Source organism: Pleuronectes platessa, chromosome 19, assembly GCF_947347685.1.
Source record: "Pleuronectes platessa chromosome 19, fPlePla1.1, whole genome shotgun sequence".
Classification (NCBI taxonomy): domain Eukaryota; kingdom Metazoa; phylum Chordata; class Actinopteri; order Pleuronectiformes; family Pleuronectidae; genus Pleuronectes; species Pleuronectes platessa.
Window position 1 is genome coordinate 14,254,502 of NC_070644.1, and position 23,357 is coordinate 14,277,858.

General features: G+C 41.1%; 1 protein-coding gene across 4 annotated transcripts; it reads right to left on the bottom strand.

Moving 5' to 3' along the window:
* Positions 1-1,572: 1,572 nt before the first annotated feature.
* sppl3 (signal peptide peptidase 3) lies at positions 1,573-22,927 on the bottom strand. Of its 4 annotated transcripts, none has more exons than XM_053411426.1 (11): positions 22,273-22,927; positions 11,786-11,863; positions 9,749-9,834; positions 9,468-9,587; positions 9,180-9,258; positions 8,176-8,294; positions 7,463-7,569; positions 6,603-6,766; positions 5,293-5,483; positions 5,002-5,111; positions 1,573-4,611 (listed from the first exon to the last, which is right to left on the bottom strand). In XM_053411426.1, the coding sequence occupies exons 1-11, from the start codon at positions 22,296-22,298 to the stop codon at positions 4,540-4,542; spliced, it is 1,152 nt and encodes a 383-aa protein (XP_053267401.1). In that variant the 5' UTR covers positions 22,299-22,927; the 3' UTR covers positions 1,573-4,539. The 4 variants fall into 4 exon arrangements, with proteins under 4 accessions (XP_053267401.1, XP_053267399.1, XP_053267402.1 ...); XM_053411424.1 differs by having other exon boundaries at positions 9,743-9,834; XM_053411427.1 differs by having other exon boundaries at positions 8,176-8,288; positions 22,273-22,925.
* Between the last annotated feature and the right edge of the window lie 430 nt (positions 22,928-23,357).

Here is a 23,357-nt window from a genome sequence, read left to right on the forward strand (position 1 = left end):
GTTTTTAGGACCATCTCGCCAAAATTTCGTACAAATGACATGCTACAATCCCCATGGCCGTGGTGGAATTCTGTCCACTTCAGGGCTTCAAAGCTGCACAGGACCCGCTGGGCGGCCTGGCCAATAGGTGAAGAGGGGTGGACCCTGCCTGCCTTGACCTCACCGACCTTCTCCAACCTCCCCCAACCATCCACCCACCCAGCGGCCTGCTCCTCATCCCCCCACCACATCCATCCATCTACCCCCCCTCCCAGTCAGTGGGTCGGGCTGTCCATCTGTCTGCAGGTTTAAATGTATTTCTGCTCAGAATATTCAAATTCACAGCCACATTCCCCCTACGAATCGTCAGAATTAAGATCACAATTAATAAGTCTTTTCATATCATTAAACTGAAGGTAAACAGGAGGATAAATGGAATGGCTCAGTGAGTGTAATCACATTTACCAGAAAATGTTTCTTTTATTCTCCTCTTACTCTGCTGAAAACCATCTAACCTGCATTTGTCATATCAACACACCGATCCTCCACTGACGTGTAATCGCCGAGCAGCTGAAGTGAACCAGACAGACCAAAAAAATGGTTTCATATCCACGTGGATAAAAGAACAGAAAAAGTCTGAGAGAAACAAATCATCTCTTCTGGGTGTTATTCTCATTCTGCTGCAGCTGTTCTACAAATTCTTGACTCAGCATCTTTGGTTTGTCATTGAGGCAGCAGCCATTTTCCCATGAAGCCTCACAGGACCTGTTCCCAGCGCCCTGCAGGAATCAATTATCTCACCCTGATGAGGACGAGCTCCTCATTTCAGTTCACTCCCTGATTTATTCCTTTTGTTGCTCCGATGCTGCTGCTTCTCATGTCTCAGTGAAGACTCACTGTGGAAACGTGAACTCCATACAGTTGTGGTTTGTCTGTGTTTCTGGTACATTCACATCTAAGATTGTGAAATTGCATGAAGACTGATTTTACATAAATATACATGTTTAGATATAATTGTCCATGCAGTAAGTAAAAAACGAATTAAGCAAGATGAGTTCCAACTCCCATAATTCTGACTTCTCTGTGTTCATATTATTGGACTGTGTCGCCATCTGCTGGAGAAAATTTTAAATACAATTCACAAACTCCCATCAGTTTCTTTAAACCCACAATATGTCCGAGTGACAGCTGCGGATTGACTCCACCCAAACGCTGCAGATTAAAAACACTGCAACAAATTTAAAAAGTATTGATCCAATTGGAAAAGTATAATAATAAATGTGACACACAACTTTTTGTTGCACGCGCTTTGCAGATTTGCTGCAGCAACTGTAGCAACAAATGTGACAGCATAAGTTTTTGATTTGTAACATACAATTTGTCCAGCACGTGTAATAATGAATTTGAGAAGGTGTAGCTGTTGTGTATTTGAGAGAGAAAAAGAAATTTGCAAAAAGAAGAATCTTTTCTCCAGCGAGCTACAGTTCAGGAGTCTTCATCTCCTGCAGCATAATGCTGGTCTTGTTTTTAAAGGGACCTCCTGAATGAATGCAAATAAGACTTTGAATAACAGACTCAGATGCGGACACAGTGTTACAGTTAGAGTCATGTTTATTTACAGCAGAATCCTGAACAGGGAGGGAGAGAGGTTAAAAGGAGACAAAGTGTTTTAGATCGAGCACTTCAGGATTCATATTTCACTACACAGTTCTTAATTTATTTTATTCACCAGTTTTCTATACAGAATCCATTCAGCCGAAATATCAACGCACCAACAGGGCTGGAGTCCTCTGCCGGAGGGGAGAAGAGGTGGGAAGTAAAATAAAAAAATAACTAAAGCACTAAAGAAAATGGGGAAAAAAACTAAGGGGGGGTAAAAAAAAAAAAAATCAATTTTCTATAAAAAAGAAACTGTCATTATCACCATCTGTTATTTATATATGTATATATACACACACACACATTTATGTATATATATATGTATATAAATCTATATATTTTCTTTCCATGTCTATGAGGAGGTGAAGGGAGAGTTTGTGGTTCAATAGCGTCCGAGTTGAGAACTGCATTGAGCGGCCGGCCGGGAGTCCCGACCTGACAGCATCCAGGTCCTGATATTCTGCCTGTGAGTGTCAGTCAGAGCTGACCAGTCGCAGTCTTCCCGACCCAGTGGCCTTTGCGTCTCACTGACGCGCACGCTCATAGGTCCAGTGCCTCGTTTGTCGGCCAGGAGAGACTCAAAACTGCAGGAGCCCTGTCAACGCAGTCTGAGAAATGATACACTGTACACGTCACATGCACGGCCAGATACATTAGAAAAGTTTTTAAAAAAGAAAAGAAAAAGAACGGAAAAAGCCAGCATACTGCATCGTCCTTACTTCCGTGTGCTCTCTTGCACGTTTTCTTTCCAGTATACATTAGATATTGACTGACAAGCACCACAAAACAGTGGAAGGACCAAAACAAACAAACGAAAAGTAAGACTCTCGGGTACAAAAATGTTGAAATTAAAAAAAACATCCTATGGGTTAGATTTTATTTCTAATTTTTATTTCTGATTTCTGAAGGGCACCACTGACTTTCCCTCTTTCCTATAGGTCCAAACAGACCTCATGATATCAGGCACACTCACTCAAACACACGCACATATTTAACTGTCCACCCAGAAAAACATGTATCTGTAACTACATAAGAATCCAACCACAGTACGTCTTCATCGCCCACTGACCCTCATCTCCAGTCAGAGCTTTCACAATAGTCAGGTCTTCATCGACTGAGGTGAAACACTGACATTTACAAAGTTCAGATACGATGTGCTTCTCGTTTGTCAAAACATATAAAAAATTGATCGGATAGAATCATGCTCAGACGTTTAAAGACTCGTATAAGCCGACATAAGATACGCTTAGTGTTTCCATGACCATAAATGTGGAAAATTTGGATGTGCACAAAAGAAGCTCAGTACAAAAAAAACTCAGCATGATGCATGGTGAGGTTTCACGATGAAAATATACTTAAAAATTAATTCAACATTCATTTATTTGGAAAAAAAGAAGGAAAAAAAACTGTTTACATTTTCACCTGTCTGCAAAAAGACTGATAAAAAATAAAAATGACCCCTGTTGAAAAGAAGTTTTCAGTAAATCTTTACAAGATCAAACACAAACTGCTTCCATCGGAGATGTCATGTGTTTATGACAGTTTGATCCAACGCGCCCAGCTCACTGGAAACCTGACTATTGCAACCGTTTATGATTTCAAATTAAAACAGAGTAAAACAAACACTCATCTGTTTTGTTCACTCAGACACACACACGCGCGCACACACACACTTTAACACTAGAGCAGGAAACTTGTTATCAACCAGCCACTGATGAAGATTTAGTTTTTTGTGTTTTTCTTTCAAAAATCCATCAGCTATGTTTCGATCGCACAAGCCAACAAACTTTAGAAAACAGTCTCCGACTGACGGTGGCTCGACTCGACACAACTGGCAGCCGAGCCTTTACCAAAACTGGGCTGTCGGCTGGCGTCAGTTTCCCACTCCACACGACATGCTCCCGATCACAAATACAAACTCATGATACTGCAAATACATGTGTACACATATATACAAATAGAAGCGGCCCCTCAAACACTGTGGGGCAGCTTAAGAATTTATAATGCATAATTTCTGTATATGCCAAGAATAAAACTTTACTAAATAAAATACATAGTTATCTGGTGGGGTGAGGAATGGGGACAGCAGATGAACAGAGAGGAGGAGGAGGAGGGTGGGGCTTGCAGTGTCTGAGGAGGGCGGTAGTGCCGGGGAGGAGCCATCGTTTAACGAGTGACGAGAATAGACGAAGAGAAGCAGGGGGACGGGGGAACGGGGGAGACGGGGGAGACGGATGGAGGGGGAAGACTCTTCTCCTTCACGGTCGCTGCTCCCGAGCACTGTCCTGTGCCACTGCAACACTCTGCCTCTTCCCTGTTTGTTTTAACCGTTCCAGAATAATAACATTAATAATAATAATAATGACCACGACAATGCTAAAAAAATATATATAAACCCCAGTCATGTCTCACATCCGTAAGTCCACAAAAAGGGGGGAGAGGTCTGGCCCTCGAGTTCATCCGAGTCGGCGAAGAACAGACGCAGAGGAAATTTAAGATGCAGGGGAAGAAGGAGAGACGAGGCCTGTTGAATGGAGCGGGCCATGGGAAGGAGGTGGAAAATGCGACCGACTGTAGAAGAGGAAAACGGGAAAGAGAGAGGGGAAGGGGGGCAGAACAAAAAACAGCACAGGCAGGATGTGCTATAATGAAGAGGAAATAAACAGAAAAGAGGAAGCGGAGATGAAACGGGGAGGATGTGGGGACCAGAGATGAGTCGTGTTGGGGCGTTGTGATCCACACACTGGTGTCCTTCTGAGGGTTTTCACAGAGGATTGGCGGAAAGCATGAACAAGTGATGACAACATGGCCTCACTGTGAGTGTGCCCTCTCTCTCCGTCCCTCTAATGGAGGGAAAGGATCCGCAGTCCTCCCCACGCTGGTGGTTCATCCCAGGGTGCATCATACCTCCAGGAAGCGGGAGCTGCTGTTCTTGGTATGGAAGGGCTCGGACCACATGCGCCGCAAATCCCCCTGTGGACCACATACACTGCTTCAAACACGAGTATCGAGTTGTCAATGTTTCCTAATACTTGGTCACTTTAACAATCACTCTCAAATTGGCGAGCTTACCAGCTTTATCGGTTTCTTAATTTTTTTCTCTAGAACTTAAGTGAAAATAGAATATTTACAATGAGAGCATTTTAATTCAGCCCTTTAGGTCTTAATAGGTTCAAAGAAATAAACCTCAATAGACTGAGCTACACGGTTGAAAGATCTGTGAGTGGAATAGTACCACAAAAGCTCAACCACTCAATCTAGATTATTCCTCACAAGCAGTTAGCAGATGTTAATGTATAAATTCCTTCGAAATTACAGGATTATTTTTATGATGTAAAGACTGATTATGTCCCATCAGTGTACCTTCAGGTAGGCCATAGTGAGAAGAGGCAGCAGGGTGAAGGGCACCAGGTAAAGCAGAGCGGGCTGAGCAGCACGATGGATCCTGGAGGCCACAGTGGCAGTCAGCAGACCTGAGGACATTAACAGAGTCGCACATCAATTAAAAATGTTTTATAAACGAGACCCCGATTTAACCCGCTGAAAGAATTTCTCAAAAAGAGCCCAAACAATGAATAACCATCACCTTCTTAAGATTGACAAAATAAATCTTTTGATCTTCTACATTCATCCGCACATCGATCGCTTGCTTACCCACAAAGTATCCGATGAGGGTGCAGTGGAAATAGGAGACGCGCTGCATGCGTCCGGGTGCATTACCAGGCCCCGGGACTTCTCCTGACGCTTGCTTCTTGTAGTTGTCGTAACGCAGGACGAAACATAACAGCAGCCCTGGCATCACGATGTCTCCGATTCCCAGCATTGAGAAGTGACTTCCGCTGGAACTGCACGGATGGAAAGTAAAGAGCTTTAGAGAGGAGTGTAAATACTAGAACGCAAAAGCACCAGGATCATAGCTATAACCCCAAATCCCAAGTGCATCATTAGTGCGTCATCACTTCCTTCTGAAATCCATCTCAGACTCATCTCTGCACCAGACAGAAGGCGACAGTCACAGTAGCTGTATCATGAAGATATAAACGACATTTTTGAATGAACGGGAAAATTACAGACAATTTGGGGATTCTTATGTTTTTACCAGTGGCCAGGCACAAAATGTTTGGCCTCAGGGTGGCGCCAAAGAAAAGACCGCTTAATGACAGAAACTGGTTAGCGACTGAAAAGTGACCAATTTGTGAAACTTCTACACTGTATCTACACGTCCTGTAAATAAAGATGTATGTGAACTGTAGGAGCAGCTGTGCTGCTGCAGCTTTTCATGTGTCGTGCTATGTTGAAATTAAATAAAAAGCAAATATATATACTATTAAATAAGAGGAAATCCTTATAATTGAGAATTAAAATTTAAGGAATGTTTGGTCTTAATCAACAATTCAAAATGTTTCCTCTAACGGAAAACCAACCATAACAATCAACAGACGACATTAAGATGTTATAATGGATGAGTGTCTGGCCCATTTGAACAAGTATTTATTTTTTACAGAAGCAAAACGCTGCATAAACAGTAGAAAATGATGATTCATTCATCATCACACACTTGCAGCGCTGTCATGCTCTTCTCTCTCATTCACACCCTTCTGTCTCAGTCAGGGGAAATCAGACACTTCAGTGGTTCCTCAAAACACAACAGCTCAAATTTTTTACTGTGTAGGGCAGACAGACACCAGCATAACTTTCTGCCTGAGCTGTGCGTGTTCCTGCAGCCGTGACAGACGTACAGTCAATCACATAAGAGTAAACTCTGTACATGTTCAGTGGGCAATCACAATAACCAACCTTCAATAAAGAGCCACCTGTTACACAGTCTGTTGATGGTTACGATATCCAATGATTTTTTTTAACAGATTATCTGATAGTGTTAAGTCGTAATTCCTATTATCAGTTAAAATAAATAACAAAAATAACACAGCATCCCTTTGTTCTCCTGGTTACTTCAGTCTTACCTGGGAAAGACGAGTTTGCCCGGTAGTGAGAGGCGGGGGACGTCACGGCCCATCCCTGGCCCCAAGTGGAGCTTCCTGGACAGAACATCTATGGGGTTTTCAGCAGGTTGGGTGGCAACTTTGACCATCACATTACTATTAAAGATGTAGGCTGAGAAAAACACCTGCGACAAAACCGAAGAAGGCAGGTTAGCCTCTAGTCATGTTGACAATACTGATCACAAATGGTCCCTTTTGAGAGGCTGTGACTAATTACATTTTCCCATCAATAGTTTCAACTAACAGATTATAAATGAAATGCTAACGTTTGTAATAAAAAAATCCAGTGAAGTGGAACATTTCTGTGACATTAAAACTCGTCTTTATTCCTTCCTGAGAAGCAGTAGAACGGCCAACAAACGTATTACATGACCAGAGGAGAAAATATATCTGAAGCTTCCGTGTACTGCTCTTGATCCCGTACTACGCTCAACTCAATCTGAATTATAAACCCTTTATTAGGGCTCAGTGGTATAATGAAAATATGGAAAATGCCCTTAAATAGTCATAAAATCTTTCTTCACACACTCGACTGAAACAACCGTCGCAATAAAACGATTGTTCATGAGACACACATTCTTCTTGACTTCTAATGAGGTGACAAGTCAACAGTGGCTAATAAATCACATCTGAATTCACAACAACCAGTGTGGAATTTCTTCAATAGAAATATTGAAGTCCATCCTAGTGTTTTAAGATGACTGATTCTGTTCTTTATATCAGCTCACCTTACTGTGAATATTATGGTATTTACTTTATGCAACTCAGAGTGGTTTGCATGTTAGCTAAAGGTAAGGTTTGCAGATAGCAGTGTTTCTTACCCAGAACACATCATAAATGAGCAGTCCTGACAGCAGCAGGCAAGACACCTTCAGACTGGGTAGCCGCACGAAGGCGATCATGGCGACACACAAGCCCATGGCTAAAGCTAAGGGGAGGAAGAAAAACACACATGATCATTAACAGCATATAACATACATTTGAGTGGAAATTGGGTGAAAGAGCAACATGGGAGCAGATTCCATCAAGTTCATTTAAGACACCTTAATCACTGTGGATGTAGGACTAATTAATTAGATTAATGTGATAAATTCTCCATACTGGTCCCTGTTTACTTTCATGAGGCCTGAACTGATCTGATACAACATGAGATGGTGTATATTTGTGTCATTAAAATTACATTAAGCTGTATTCTTGTAGTGACCCGAGTCAAACAAAAGCTGCACAAACAACTACACACTCAGAGTTAAATGCCAGTTGTGTTTTACAAAGCAGCTGACAAGCAGGAGTAGATTCTCCCTGTGTTGGCACGTAGCACACTTTATCCAGAGCCTGAAAATGTCTGAACTGATGCAAACACCTCTCACTACTGTTTAACGCTGCATCAGTGTGAACTTAACCCACTGCCAGATAAATGGCAGTTAGATAAGTTAGATACCGTTCAGATAAATGTGCCAATGGTTAACAACTTCTAGCACAACCATTTCCTGTGAAACTAGAAACCAACGTCTTGAGTCAGGACAGAGCAACGCACCATCCATGAGAAGCCAGTGTCCAGTCAGCACCCAGATGAGCACCAACAAAACAGAGAGGGAAAAGGACAGGAGCTCGGCCAGAGTGAAACGCCCACAGCAGCCGAACGAAATCCTGCATCAAGAAAGAAAAATATAAAAAGCATAAATCACAGAGGACTATTAGGAGAAAATATTTGACCAATCGGCAGCATTTGTTTACTTTAGTTACTTAGAACAACGAGAGAGAGCGAGAACTGATGTGTGTGTGTGTGTGTGTGTATTCATGCACTTCTGGTATATTAGTACCACCTTGTGGACTGTTGTGGGACACTTTTGTTACTACTGCCTTAATAAAGCAAGACTGACTCTTAACAGATAAATACATGGTTACATCTCAATTAATATATATCTGTAATCTCCAGTGGATTTTATCTCAATATGACAATGACAAGATATGAAATGCATATTTCATTAAAATGCAAATGTTTGCCTATACAGCCATTTTAGGAGGGTGTCGAGATACACAAATAAACTCCGTATGTCAGAACATAGTTTTGGTTGAGAGGTTCAGTTACTACAGGGTCTGTAGAGCAGACAAAGGTTTAGTGAAACTCGATCAGAGGCTCTGAATGAGTAACCAGAGAGCAGCTGGTCATGCTGGCTATTGAGTAGGTGGGTTGCGCTGCTGGTTATTCCTCATGCTTTACTAATGCTTGAGACTGAAAGGTCTCACTTTATGATACCCAAGCCCAAAAGCCATTCAAACGATTTGTGTGCATTAAGTGAAAAGACAATTGTTAAACGGTAAGTTCCCTCAGATCAAAACATACATTTCTGACTTACACCATTTAAACCTTGCAGATATTTTCTGTTTTATTTTATAAAGATATAATGTACCTGCCTTTTACAGAGATGTTACTACTTTTGCAGCATTGACACTTATCTATCAATAGACAGAATAAAAGAGCTTTCTGTGTATTTGTGAAAGATGCACAAACACACGGAGCAGTTTGTGTTTTCTTACTTGTTCTGCGGGGAGCAGGGTCTGGTCAGATACTGGCACATTGGCAACAAGAGGAATGCAAATGCAATTGTTGCAAGAACTGAGGAGAGGAAGAGAACACAGCAGTGAGACCAGAGGCCTTGCACACCTAGTCAGCTTGTTCCAGCTGTAGTCTGTCGGCTTAATGGGCCAGTTAATGGTCTTTACAGTTTCTATAATCAGCACGGAGAAAAAGTCCTCCCCAGAGTGTAACACCAGTTAATTCTATAGCTGCGGCTCTCTTATGTTGTATTGACGAGCGGTACTTACCAGCAGTGCAAATGGTGAAGACCACCTGTACCGAGTCAAAGAAGAAGAACATAACTAGCAGAGACACAGAGGCTCCTATGGGCAGAAACAGGGCTTGTGTGGAGTCTATAGTCTGAATACCTGCAAAAAAAAAAATCAACTGGGTTAAAAACACAACATACACAAATGCTATGACTTATAAAATGTGGTTCCGTGTAGGAAGCTATCAAAGTGTGAGGTGTGAAAAATACAAGAAAACAAGTTGTTGCTGTTTTCAGGTCTTGGCAGTTACTAACACTCACTGTTGTTCGAACTGCCATTAAAAGCACCCGTTATAGGGTTACCATCTTTATCCTTCTCCTGGTTCTCACAATCCATGTTTAATGACCTGCAGTCGGGGGGGGACAGAGACAGAGGAGAGGGGAGAGAGCAGGAGAGTGGTTTGACACAAGCATCAGTAATCATAAACCCCAAAAGTAAGTACACTGTTAACAGGAAGAAGAGGCTGTACAGCAACCACAACAACACAGCCTGCTTTCACAGTGAATGAATCAGAGACTGACTCCCGGTGGCTCTTAGTGCATATTAGTATCTCTGTCAATGGAAGATGAGTCAATTTTGCTTTGGGAGAAATTGGATTCAGAGTATTTCAAAGATAAAAAATAATAAACATCCTTCCTCTCCTTAAGTGTGCAAGTCTGTGAACTTAGACAGAACTGAGTATCTAAAAAACATAAGAGGCTATTAGTGGGAAACATAACAAGTAAAATAACTTCAGTCCTTGTTTAATGTAGGTTAGTGTTGGTCACATTGTCATTGCTTACTGGTAGAGGAGTCATTGTTGATTTTAATAGTAACATCTGTTGTTTTGTTATTATGGCCAGTCAGGAAGGCTTATGGCTCGGGAAAAAACGTATTTAGAGCGTGAAGTATTTATGAGAAAAAGAACTGTTATATATTTAATTAACAAATGTAATATTTATCTATTGGTCAACACAACCCTAGAGTTTTCATCTATTGCCATTTTCTGTGTCTTCAGGGAAGCAGAAGCATCAATGACATTTAGGGTCACATTTGTTCTTTAAATTTTGGCTTAAGCAAAAAAACATCATTTTGAGTTTTTCCCCTACTCTGGGTTTTTAAGCACAAATGGACAATGCATTTAAAATCATGTGGAGGGAAATGCAGAAACTGGAAGAGCGTGTGGAAAATTGCAACTACAGCAATAAAAACACCATTAGGAGGATCCGTGCAGAGGTTTTTTGGTGCACATAATGCACCAAAATCATTACCACCCCCCCCCCCCCCCCCATTCACAGGCACACTTAGCCTGAAAGAGAGCTGCAGGGTGCAGCAACAACAACCCAGCAAACATGTCAACCAAGAAAAGAACTGAAACCTCAAAACCAAATCGAAATGAACTGAACTAAAATCAGGCAACAAGGCCAACTTCATCTTAAAGTGCATTGAATTATGGGCAATAATTCTATTGCTCATTAAGCAAACATAAATAAGGTTATATATTAACTAGGGATGCACCGATTTATCGGCCGAACATCGGTAGCGGCCGATATTCGCCTCGTTTACTGATATCGGCTTATCGGTAATAAACTTGACTTTCACCGATATCATTGGCCGATGTTCATATTTGTGGTAAAACCGCTGGGCACGTGCCGCGGCTGGGGGAGCAGTCGCTCCGTCGCCCTCCTCTCCGCGCCGCCGGAGGCTCAGTGTGCGGCACCGGGACTGGAAAGTACTTTATTCTCATGTGCACCGGCTCTATTCATCCGTCTCATGCACAGGTGCTTTTTAAATAATTATTTAATTATTTTTCTGGCACAAAAGGGTGAATGAATAACAACAAAAAGAAAATAAACAAATATCGGTATCGGCCAGATTGTTATTTTAAATATCGGTATCGGCCAAGAATTTCCATATCGGTGCATCCCTAATATTAACCACACTGTAAGGGGTAAGAATTGAACTGGTTAAACATGTTCCCAAATCTAGTCGTTTTATGGTTCAGGGGCTACCTGCACATCATATCCTCCCCTGTCACGAAAGATGTTGTACCATCGACCTGCCATCAACCACCAGGATGATAAAATGTTTGCAGGAAAACAATTTTAAAATCACATTATGATGTACGATCTTATTTAACCCTGTGAGCAAGGACCCTATCTCTACTGCACGGTTAATAAACAACTTGTGGTATAAATTATTAACTAAAAGAAATTAAGGGTGGAACAGAATGCTATAAAACTAGAAACTAGACTTGATGTAAGAGACTATTTCCACTGTCCTCTAGACAGCTGAAGTGACCATGTATTGATACTCACCTAAAGCTGCCATAGACGATGAGCAGGATTGAGATGAGGAAGGTGGACACCTGGCTGGAGTCAACTAGGGAGTACGCCCTGAATAGGGAGAGAGAAATACAAATGTGAGAATCCATGCACATAAAACTACTTAGTAAAACAGTTAATACATATCACATTGTGTTTATTGTGAAGGAAAACATACACCCTTAACATACACAAACAATATTCACAAAAGTAGCTTTGTCTTGGCCTGAAATCTTTTACACACCACAAGTTGTACCAAAGCCAATGAGTTGACTTTTATAAAGGTTTCATTTTTGACCATATTGTTTATTCATTATATGATGAAGTCAGTAAAACACACAGAGGTTTGAGCTCAAGCGTTCCACTATTTCCTGATACCTGTCAGAATGAAATAAAATTGTTTTCAGTATGTAATTCATTTCTTAAAAAGCCTCTGATGTATTTTACATACTCTTAAATCAAACAATCAGAATAAGTAAAGATCTTTCAAGACAGACACAATAACATTCTTGTATTTCAGTCAATTGACCAAACAAATCACTTTAAATGCAAACATAGAATCTCGAAGCTTGAATGAAAAGGAGCAGAAAGAAGAATAATCTTATATAATCTGCCCACTTGAGTCACAGATGACTCGTACATGTCAGGACCGGAGAACTCCATTCTTCCTCTCCGAGTTGTTTAACTGTGGTGAATTGAGCACGTATCCTTTGCTCTTGGAATAAATATGTTTTTTTTCTACTGGATTCAGCACTATAATCATTTCAGCTTAAGAGAGCACACCCATACATACCAACCGTCAGACTGACATCAGAATACACAGCGGTTTCAAAATTCTCGGCTTTTTTTACACCATACTGTGGAAAATAACAAAAATGGAGACAAGTATGCAACTGTAATTTCAGTCAATCGCGTCAGACTCTGACCTCGGTCAATCTCGGTGTGATGGGAATTTCATCACCATCACACAAAGCTCACACACACCCCAAAATGTATGTGCAGGGCAAATGTTGCAACAAAAATTATGATACTCATATTGAACCATCCATCCATTTAATACAAAGCCAGTCTCTACTGTGCATTGGATGCTTAAAGGGAACTGGGTCAGTTGAGTTTTACTGTTTGATTATCGTCACAGTAGTATCGTTTATGATGTTGGGAAATCGAAAATTCTTTCCAGTGATTTGTCTATGAGCACATCTAACACAACGTGAAATTTTATTGAATGCATGTTGTATCACAGCGAGACTGCAAGCGACATAAAACTGTCTCACAGAGCCCATATTAACATATTCTGTTCCCCTGAGGTCGCTCGGCCTTGTAATTACACACAACAAAGCAGCAGAGGGGAAAGAGAGTGAAAAGATTCGATGGCAAAATAAGAATTGCAAATTTTGTTGAGTTTCAAAAAAAGAACTGGTGGAAAACAGTTTATTGATTATGAACATCAATAAGGCAAATGGAATCCATAGAGTGCCAGGCACATTGGAAACTGTCTGCAGTGAAGGGGGGTCTCTGCTCACAGCAGTGGGAAGTTTAGGTGTCTTTGTTTCCTCCAAATTTTCAATAAGTCAACGGATTTAAATTTGGGTGCATATGTAAACCTCATTGGATCGAAGTATATCTATATTTTTTCTCCATTATATTTTTTTGTTTTTTTAAAGTTTGGCTACTTACTCTCAATTAATATCTTATATATATAAATGTATATTTGATAAACCTTGTAAAATGCTTTAACTACTTTCAGACATGGTCTTAACTCCAGACACTTTCTGGATCCTTTTCTGCCAGCCCTCCAGTAAAATGTGGAAAAATTGAGAGGGTGTGTTGACGACTGATGCAAAAAGAAGAATAACACAAAGAATATAAATATCTCCGAATGATAAGAGGTTCCATACGAGTACAAGGCACAGATGAAGATGTCGACGTTTGAGAGCTTTTGGTGAAAAGGGTCAGCACTGATAAGCTGTCAACCGAAACACCTGATTTTTGTAGTAGAATCGATACGTGTACGTGTCGATCCTGCCTCCTGCATAACAAGACGCAAGCCCTCGCCTGAACATTCCAGACATGGTCCTGTTTTTGTGAATGAGCCTAAATCGAATATTCTCCTGTTGCATTCTTGATATATGAAAGACAAAAACAGTCTAAACAGCTTTAACCTCACCCATGTAACACGGCATCTGTAGCACAATTTAAGGTGAATTCTAGTCAGTAGCAAACTAAATCTTCACACATATTTGACATCTGTACATCCATTGAGAACTCTCAAACGTTTTATCTATCTGTGCAAAGTGTTTTTTGGATCTCCACTGCAACAGCATTTTGACAAAGACTAGACTTGAGGTTTCGCTCGAAAGTACTCTCCACACAAAAGGAAATATGTCAGGTTTTTTATTCCATTTTTATGTCGGAAAAATAGGCAAGAACATTTTAAAATGCTATTGTGATGTGTGAGACAGCCTTGACAAAATAAGGAGAACCTAATGAATGGCAATATTGAGCATGTCGTCTGCTCAGGGTTGCTGCTCAAAGAGGATCCACATGTTTCAGTTTGACAAATATGGCATTTTCATTACGTTCTAGAAAAGATGAGCAGCATCGTCTTGATGAATATGACTTCACTCAACCTGCGTCTTTTAAGTCTGCTAATCATCAAATACATTTTCTAATTTCAACATTAAGTACGCTCTGTTTTTACACACAGATGTGTAAACACACTGCTAGTTTGCATACTGATGCTGTGTCCAAGCACCAAATTGTTCCAATATCAATGATCTGGGGCCTTGACACAGCGCAGTCTCGGCATGCACCCTCATAATGCAGGCCTTCTTTCTGGGGCAGAGGACAAGGCCGGCTTTGTGAAGTGCTGACTTCAGGTGAAATGTGCAGATTTGACCCTAATCTTGACCAGTCTGTCTCCTGTCAAAGTCTCTGCTCATGGGTTAGGCATGGAAAAACAAAACCTATGAGCCCAACAACGTCATCATCACTTGTCCATATATATATATATAGTTTACTCAGAGACTGAGGTCAAATTCTGAAGAAATAACTTGACAACTCCTCAACCCCTGAGCATTACTGGGGCAGGGCAAACAGTTTAGGGTAAATTTACAAACAACAACATAATAGGCTTTGTCTTTTGTTACTTAGTGCACATTTACCCTCCACCATCTTGCTGTCCTAAACCAAAGTTTATCTAAAAATAGGCACTTGAACAAACACCAGTGTGATAAAAAACAACCTAAAATGAAATGTATTTGATGTGCCCATGTCCCATATGCCAACATGGAGGAGGCTGGGTTTTTAAGCTATACTGCAGCCAACCACCAGGGGGGCAATTAAGCTTCACCTTTGAGAAGCAGTTGTGTTGTAACCCTACACCGGTTCACAGAAAGATGATACTAATGATTAATGATTTAAACTGAAAATTTGGAATACAGTACATCAGTATCAATGAATATATCAGCTAATAAACTGTAGTACAGAAATGTCAGCAAAAAAAGTCCACAATACTAAATATTTGTATTATATTTACTATAATATATTCTGTTTTAATACTTCTATTTGAATCAAATTCACTAAGACACTATATACAGTACTAAATGTGGCTGAATTTACTGCTCACTGTGGAGTCAAACACTGAGTTTTAATTATTCAGAGAACAGTAAATGAAAAGAAGAGGGTCACAGTGCTGGTGGGCGACACAGTGACAGAGAGGAAGTATTCAAAAACAAGATGACAGATGCTCCACACAGAAAAACCACATTAGCTTAGAGGAACATTAATCACGAGCTGACCAGCACCACCGCTCACTGGATGACACTTAACAGGACATTTGTTACAACAAAATCAAGATCTGATAATAAAAATCTCTTGAGTTTGAGTAAAGTTTCCTTGATTTTTGCCGCTATTTCTCTTCTAATTTAAAGCGGCTGTGGGTCCTCTTTTCAAGAGGAAAGAACCTCTCCCACTTTAACCATAGCCAGCCACGCAATCTTGTCTCAGTTATTGTGAGGCAACATACAGAGAATATAAATGGGTTTCCTCTGCAACATACTGTATTATGCAGGCTTGGTTTCAGCTTGTGTTGGCAATGCCAGCAAAACGATAGTGTAACAGGTGCAAGTCTCTTCTGTGAATTACATTGAGAAGAACAGGTTTGATTGTCTGGCTCATCAACAATATATTTGCACAAGGAGAATTTGATAAATCATATAAAAAAGCCTGACTAAACAGCATGAACAGAAGACAATGGAATTGGCCTTATGAGATAATGCACGGGTCAAATCATTAATTTGGATATCTTCTCACAAGGTGCTAAAGTGTTATTTCACGTTGAAGCTCTGCAAGTGGAATCTGTGTTTTCCTGCAGCCATGCAGGGAATACTGTTTCAACTTCGAGTGCTACTGAACTGCATTACTATTTTTTTGACGCAGTCCTGATAGAGAAAACAGCTTTAAAAGACTTTAAATCATGTTCATTCTGGTGCACATGTGAAAAGGAATTCACAGGTTCCAATGTGATGCTGGGGAAAAGGAAAAAAAGAAAAAACAAGAACCCCCTGTCTCGTTCATTCATTTAGTAGAATGACTCCAATGTGTCTTGGAGGGGAGGGGTAACATGTAGTTCAGTGTAGAAACAGGACACCAGGACAATGCTGCATCGTGTAGCTCTGCCCTGGCCTTGTTTGTCCAATACAGGCCTCGACTTAATGACTGAAAAACACTGACATGTCAAATTACAATGGGGCCCTGTATACTTGACCCAAGACATGGGCTCTAATGAACATCTAACAATATGGCCGATGCAAATGCGACCACGTATTCAGGAAAGTGCACCGTCTTTCTGAGTTATAACCTAAACGGGTTAAATGTCTTACACAGCAGTTTGGCTTCAAGCATTAAGAAAGCGATTAAGAAACTGACCTTGTTCCACACACAGACACTAATGATGTCACTGCCTTGCTGTCAACACTACAAGCAGATAGACAGCTAGCCGCCCCCCCTCCCCTCCATCTACCACAGACCTAATTCATATTCTAGCATCGAACGGGTTCGTCTGAATTCTGTGCACACAAGCCTGTAGAACATGGGTGAGATAGATGAATGGAACATTTAAAAACAAAATACAATCCCGGACTGTTGGAGGCTGGATGGCAGCCCAAAGTGCCATAAGACTTCCTTGTTCGCTGACAGACTAGGTTTTCAATAACACAATTCCAAAACTGTCCTCCATCAAGTCAGTTGCATGCATGATTTGACCACTAAAGGCCAGGTCACCGGAACACAATGAAGACTATCGCAGATGCCGCCCCTGTGAAGCAAGGGTATTTAAGAAGAGTGTCCAAAAATGATATCTTGCTCAGGATTAACATTTATCTGATTGTGCATACTCACAGAAGTGTGAATGCACTGAGCTACAACCTCCAGGAACAAATGCAGTTTGTGACCAGCTGTGACCTTTTTGCCTTCAGGAAAATATGTACACCTGCCCTGCATTGCTGCTCTGGTGCATGTTAACACTCTTCAGTGGGATTTTATTTATGTTGGATTGATCGGAGAGTTGATAAGGGATCAACTTGGAAACGGGCTGGAATGACAGAGAGCACATGAGGTCTTGAGTTGGGTTTGTCCGGGATGTAGGCTGCATGCCATAGCTAAGAGTCACAAGGAAAGCCTGCAGCATAACGTCTACAGATCTTTTTAGGGATAATGCAGGTCTCTACCAGCTGCTGGTAATACCCATCACCCAGTTCTAATCAGGTTGGTTGAATAAGCTTCCAAATTTGAGATGAGCTTGTCTAGTGTGCTTCCTAATTAAAACCACTTAGTCCTTTACGTTCTAAAGAATATAATCGTTAGTGCTGTAAGTGTTCAGGACGCAGGCAACAGGTGTTTCAGTAATCCATCACGTTCAAACGGGTCAGTGTGTCTGCTTTAAGCTGAGTTATTGAAATCGTAACATCTATAACAAAATACCTAAGAATCTGCTCATTACAAAGCCTCCTGAACTGTAGATAGCGCAATTCATTGAGTCGGATTGTAAAATGTGTAAAAGTCAACATTTTCAGCATTACCTACTTAGTAAGTTGAGTGAATGATTAGTTGATGGGTCCATTTCTAGAAAGGCCAAGCTTGAATTAGATCGTAGTGTGGATAGACTGAATAATACGATTAGATCTTAATAAGCATGTTTCCTGAGGAAGTTTTTTTTTTTTGATTCATGAATAAAAAGGCTAAAGAACAACTAAAGGTGTTATGGACCAGGACCAGTTATCTCTAGGGTTTGTTAATTGAGGGATGCAAAAAAGAAAAACTGTTGAAAAACACAAATTGTAAAGCGATTGGCCCATGTTAGCTAGTAAACTTTGCTTTTATAAATAAGCCAGAGTAACTTTACCAAACGTACAACACAATACACAACAACCTCACTTGTAAGAACCATGATTTCCCTATTATTATTTTTTAGCTGAGTTAAGACGAGCTGTAGTAATGGATTCAGCCTAAACAAGACATGGCAAAGACACTAAACTATAGCAACAGGCTCAGCGTTTGATTGTGAGGATTACAAATGTCCTCTACCTTGCTGCAGTTAACCCAATTGAAAATCACCATGGCAGACCGTGGTTCAACTATATGAACTACTATTTTTTTTTTTTACTCCAGGCCGAGGAGGGTGAGACCAACATTAAACAAATTCGGCTGGCTTGCTCATGAGGCCAGGTGACGCCTCTGTTTACCAATGTGTCACAAAGAGATTCTACCTGCTACTTTACTTCTGCTTAAAGCTTTCAGCTCACATCTCATCAAAGCCAGTGTATACCGTCTGCACTGAAGTGGCTGCAATGGTTTGTAGCATTAGAAATGAAACAGATTTAGCTGCACTAAAACAGTTCAGTGTAACTCTTTATATAGACACAGTCTTCACAGCAAAGGGACAAAAGATCCCCTTTATTGGTTTCAATTTCTTCTGACAGTCTCGGTCTTCATGATTGTTTTGAAACCGTTTCATTTTGTGGTCTTATGTCACTCTTTAGTTTCATGTCTATAAACATTTCAATAAGAGACAAAGTCAGGTGTAGGAATTTCAAGGAAGATCTTGAACACAACGCAAAAATGAGCCCTCCTCATATTAACCTTTGATTGTTGACATGATGACTATCATTCTTACAGATTACTCTCCACATCACCAACTCCTCCCTCACTCATAGTGTTAATCTTACCCAGACACCTGCTCTGTGCAGGGCACTTGCCACACAATCACACTTGTACAACCTCCCCCTCAGATAACACAGATTGATCCATTTGGCTGTCTGATAATATGCTCAACTGGGAGGCTGGATTGCTCGATGCAAAAGCACAATTTGTTAAAAATAAAATAATGGCTGGGGTTAAATTTATGAATGAAAATTACAGACCAGAGGCCAATATTTTTCTTTATTTATACTGGGTCTCCAAGTGTTGTCAAAATGTAATGGGTTATGATTACAGGAGTTGTTTTAAACTCACAATGAACAGATCGAATAATCAGCGTCTATCAGACCAAAACACAAAGTGTCTGACAATTGCCTGGACGGAGAAGTAAGATGAAATAATATATGACAACTGCATTAATCAACTCTTTCCTAAAATGTCCATAGGACTGTACTCTACATGGCTGTGTCCACATCAGGAAGCACCACATTCACAGTCTGAACATGTGAGGGGTTTAAAAAAGTTCTAGCCACAAGCACTTAAACTTAGGAAATGAAACTAGAAAAAAACGACCTTCTACAGAAACCACAGAAGAGTACTAGTGTGACAGTGGCATAAAGCCAATTGTTAGGAACCAAACCAAGCTGCAAAGCCACCTCTATACAGGTAAGGCTATTCAAACCAGCATCACACTACATACAATAGCACATTTATTACTAAAAACGGTTGATTCAAATAAATTAAATAAGCTAGTAAGCAGCAATTTATCCAGGCGTACATATAGCGGCTTTAAAACCAATTGACCACAACGAAACTTGCAAGTGCTGCCGAGTACAGTATCGTAACCAAGGGTCTGTGCACCCACAAACTTTCATTACAGATCTTCAAAGACTTGCTTTAGTGAAATGCCCCCAATACTGGTTACTTAATTTAAGGATCTTAGTTGTGTTTTCATAATTTCAACATCAGCTTTGTTCTACGCCCGCAAATATTTTCCAGAAGAAAAAAGTGAAAAAGTAACTTGTGATGTGCCAATGTTGTAAAACCACAGATGACTATATGTTGAGAACCAATGTGAAAAACTGATATTTTTATGGTTGCAAAAAACAATAATGTTTCCAGGGGGAAAATACCAGCTTCGATTTAGTGTCACCTATATTGCTCATTATTTATCCGTGAGGGTCCTTGGTGACATTTAGGCTTTTTCTGGCACAATGGTTGTCCACAGTCCTTAATATTTTACTGCTTAGCTTGCACATTAACACAAACCTATATACACTCAAGCTCCATTCAGGCAGAATTTCTCTCTGATGGTGAGGTTGGGTGGTTTTAAAGGAAAACACTATTAAAAAAATATTCTACATCCATTTGTTATCATAACAGGCATTGGTAAGATGAAGAGGCCAGTATGAGCAGCCAAATAATGAGTCCATTGAAAAATCCCACAACAACTGTTAATCCAAAGATCATTTTAGTTGTTTTTTTTAGCAAGAAGTTGCTGTTTCTGCTTTCTGAAATAGGAGGATTCAAAGCTTTTCTTCCTCACATGTGACACTCAATATCTTTGGATTTTGAGTCAGACAAATTTGACCGTTTGAAGATGTCCAAAAAAACTAAACACATTAATAATAACAGATAAGGCGATAATGACAATATCCATTATTTGCCGTCCCAATGTTAATATCAATGTGCTCCATACTTCACGTTTAGCCCAGCTTGAAGCAAAGACTTGAGTCTAGGGGTTGTGTATCCAAGATGATCCTGAAGCTGCCAGGCGGCGTATTTCTGTTGTTTGGCTCAGTTTGTGTACTGCTTGGCTTACCCCTTGCATTTCACGCACTGTTCCACTTCCCATCTATTTCCAGAAAGAAACTATGTTGATGAACATATAATAATCCACAATTGGAATGCAATCAGCTCAGCATGTCCATATCTCAAGTTTGCTGACTCGCACTGAACACTGTCTCCTCTCATGGTAAGAAATAAGTCCATGAGTTCCAAACCAACTTTCATATTGTCAAACCTAGAATGCCACTTAAATAATAAATCAGCTCTGACATAGGTTTTGAATATTGCATTGGAGAATGAACTTCACACATAAAATAATTAATTAAATAAGGACACCAATTAAATGAGGGGATGGATAAATAGTTCATAAATGTGACGTGCTTGTGTTCATTGTAGACATTAATAAACATGGGATATATTAAGAGGTGCAATCCAACATTCAAGTGGAACACTTTGGGGTTGGGGTTTTAATACTAAAATGTGTTTACCTCAATCAAAATATATAAAAGACAGTTGTACAAGATCTACATTAATGTGACCCTCTGTCAGTCAATGAATCTAGTGTGGCCTTAGAGACATTGGTTTGAATTCGTCATACACAAGATGATGTTGGACTAAAAACCATCATATTTAACAGGAACCCGTGTCACTGGGATCAAACAGGTACAGTTCAGCCTGCAGAAACGAGCAAGGCCTCGACGGAGTCAGGTCCTTCTCATTCATGGGGATAACGACATTCACCCATCACATCGTGTCAATGGATTCTCCGCCACACGAATTAAAATTCAGCCACAACATTAACCCAGTGCTCCGGGAGTCGGTATCTCGCAAGTCCGCCAAGAGGAACCGTGACAGCCGGCGGTGTGTCACGATGCCAGGCTCACCCCGAAAGCTAGCATTTCTGGGACTGCGATGCCAGGGAGCTAGCTTACCTCTACGGCAGAACCTTTGTTATTGTGTGCAAGCGGCTCGATGGCGAATGCTAGCCGTGTAAATCAGCTAACGCTAATTTGCTGACACGGCCAAACGTCCACTTATCTGCCCCCGCACCATCACGCAACGCGGGGTTTACTGTGCAATATCACGATTGTCATAAAGCAAGCGAAGGAGCCAATTCACCGACCGACCCCCTAATGGGCTTTATCGGGAGGGGAGCTAGCTCGCTAGCATCCGTTCACAATAGCACCAGTGGAATCGAGCGCTGCCGTTAGCATTAGCATCAGCTGGTGAGGCTTGCTAGCCTGAACATCCAGCTGAGGCTAGCAGTTAGCAGGACCAGAGCTGCAGGGGGGAAACAGATACACACCCGCGGAAACACATTGTCCCTCACAGTGTTAAATACACCTAAATGTGTCCGTGTGAAAGGCCACGTGGCCCGCTAATTGTCAGGGACACGACCCATTGTTTTTGTGACCCATATCGACCAAGCTTGTTAGCATCGGCAAACGTTAGCTCAACGCCGCTAGTCGGGCAGCGCTGTGCCCGTGCGCACTCACCAGGATGAGTAGCCCTGCTCCGCCATATCGCCGAAAACAGTGGGTTCTGCGACGGTGGCTAACGCAGATTCAGGTCCCGGTGACAACCCGTTGGGACCTCGGCGAGCTCGTTGTGCTTCTCCTCCACAGTCCGACGTCCTTTAGCGGTTCCTTTTAGGTGACAACATGATGACACATCCCGGCGGCAGCTAGCGATCACTAGCTGAATATCTTGCAAGTGAAACGGGGGATGATGGCTCGCTCTCGGTTAGGTGGACAAGACAAAGCACCCCGAGAAAAAAAAGAAGAAGAAGAAAGACACGCTGGTGTTATGGTGGTCTGTCTTCGCGGATGTCCTGTCGTCACCCCTGCCCGGGAAGGCTCTGTCTCTAACGATGCTACAGCCGCTGTGGATCCATACTCAGCGCGATGTGTCCGGGGTGAAGTGGGTTATTCCTCCGGTCTGCAGCTCTCGCTGTTATGGAAGACGCTCAGCTTTGTTTTCTATGGCGAGAGTCACGGGAGCGCGCAAAATCGCCCCTGCTGTAGAGGTTTACAAGCAGGACGTGCACTGAAATGTTTCTTTGCGTGCACGGCTCGCGATGCTTTTTCACCCTGAGCTCGTTATTGCATGGCAGCCAATCACACACACATGCACGCAAACATCACGTCCATTGTATGAGGTCGTCGGTGGTTGGAAGGGAGGATGTTTAATTAATGGCTGAATCATGTGGTGCGATTGTGAAACTGCATTTTAAATTGTCTGATAATAATAAAAACAAACTTGACAACCCTTCACTATTGTGGACAGGTTATGGAAATAAAAGTTTGTGACTCATGGAACATTAATGGAGTGATTTATAAAAAAAAAGGAACAAAATGTATCAATATCTTTTATTTTGCAGAGACAGCGATGGATCTGCCCTGAAATCCCCGGGCAATATATGATATCAATAATTATCACAGAAGTGCATATACTTTTATACATATCGATAAATGCATTGTGTAAGCCCAGTGAGGAGGTATTACACACAATTGATCTACAATGTTTTGCTGTTTATAAAGAAACTAGGAGCAAAATCAGTCTTCAAACTTAACAAAAATAA

What these genes read in the sequence shown, in the direction of transcription:
- sppl3 (XM_053411424.1), bottom strand. Translation starts at nt 22,298, where the DNA reads ATGGCGGAGCAGGGCTACTCATCCTG. An exon ending in GAGCAGGGCTACTCATCCTG is followed by an intron (nt 11,864 to 22,272) that starts GTGAGTGCGCAC and finishes CTCCCTATTCAG; the next exon opens with GGCGTACTCCCTAGTTGACT. An exon ending in GGCAAACTCGTCTTTCCCAG is followed by an intron (nt 5,484 to 6,602) that starts GTAAGACTGAAG and finishes CCATCCGTGCAG; the next exon opens with TTCCAGCGGAAGTCACTTCT.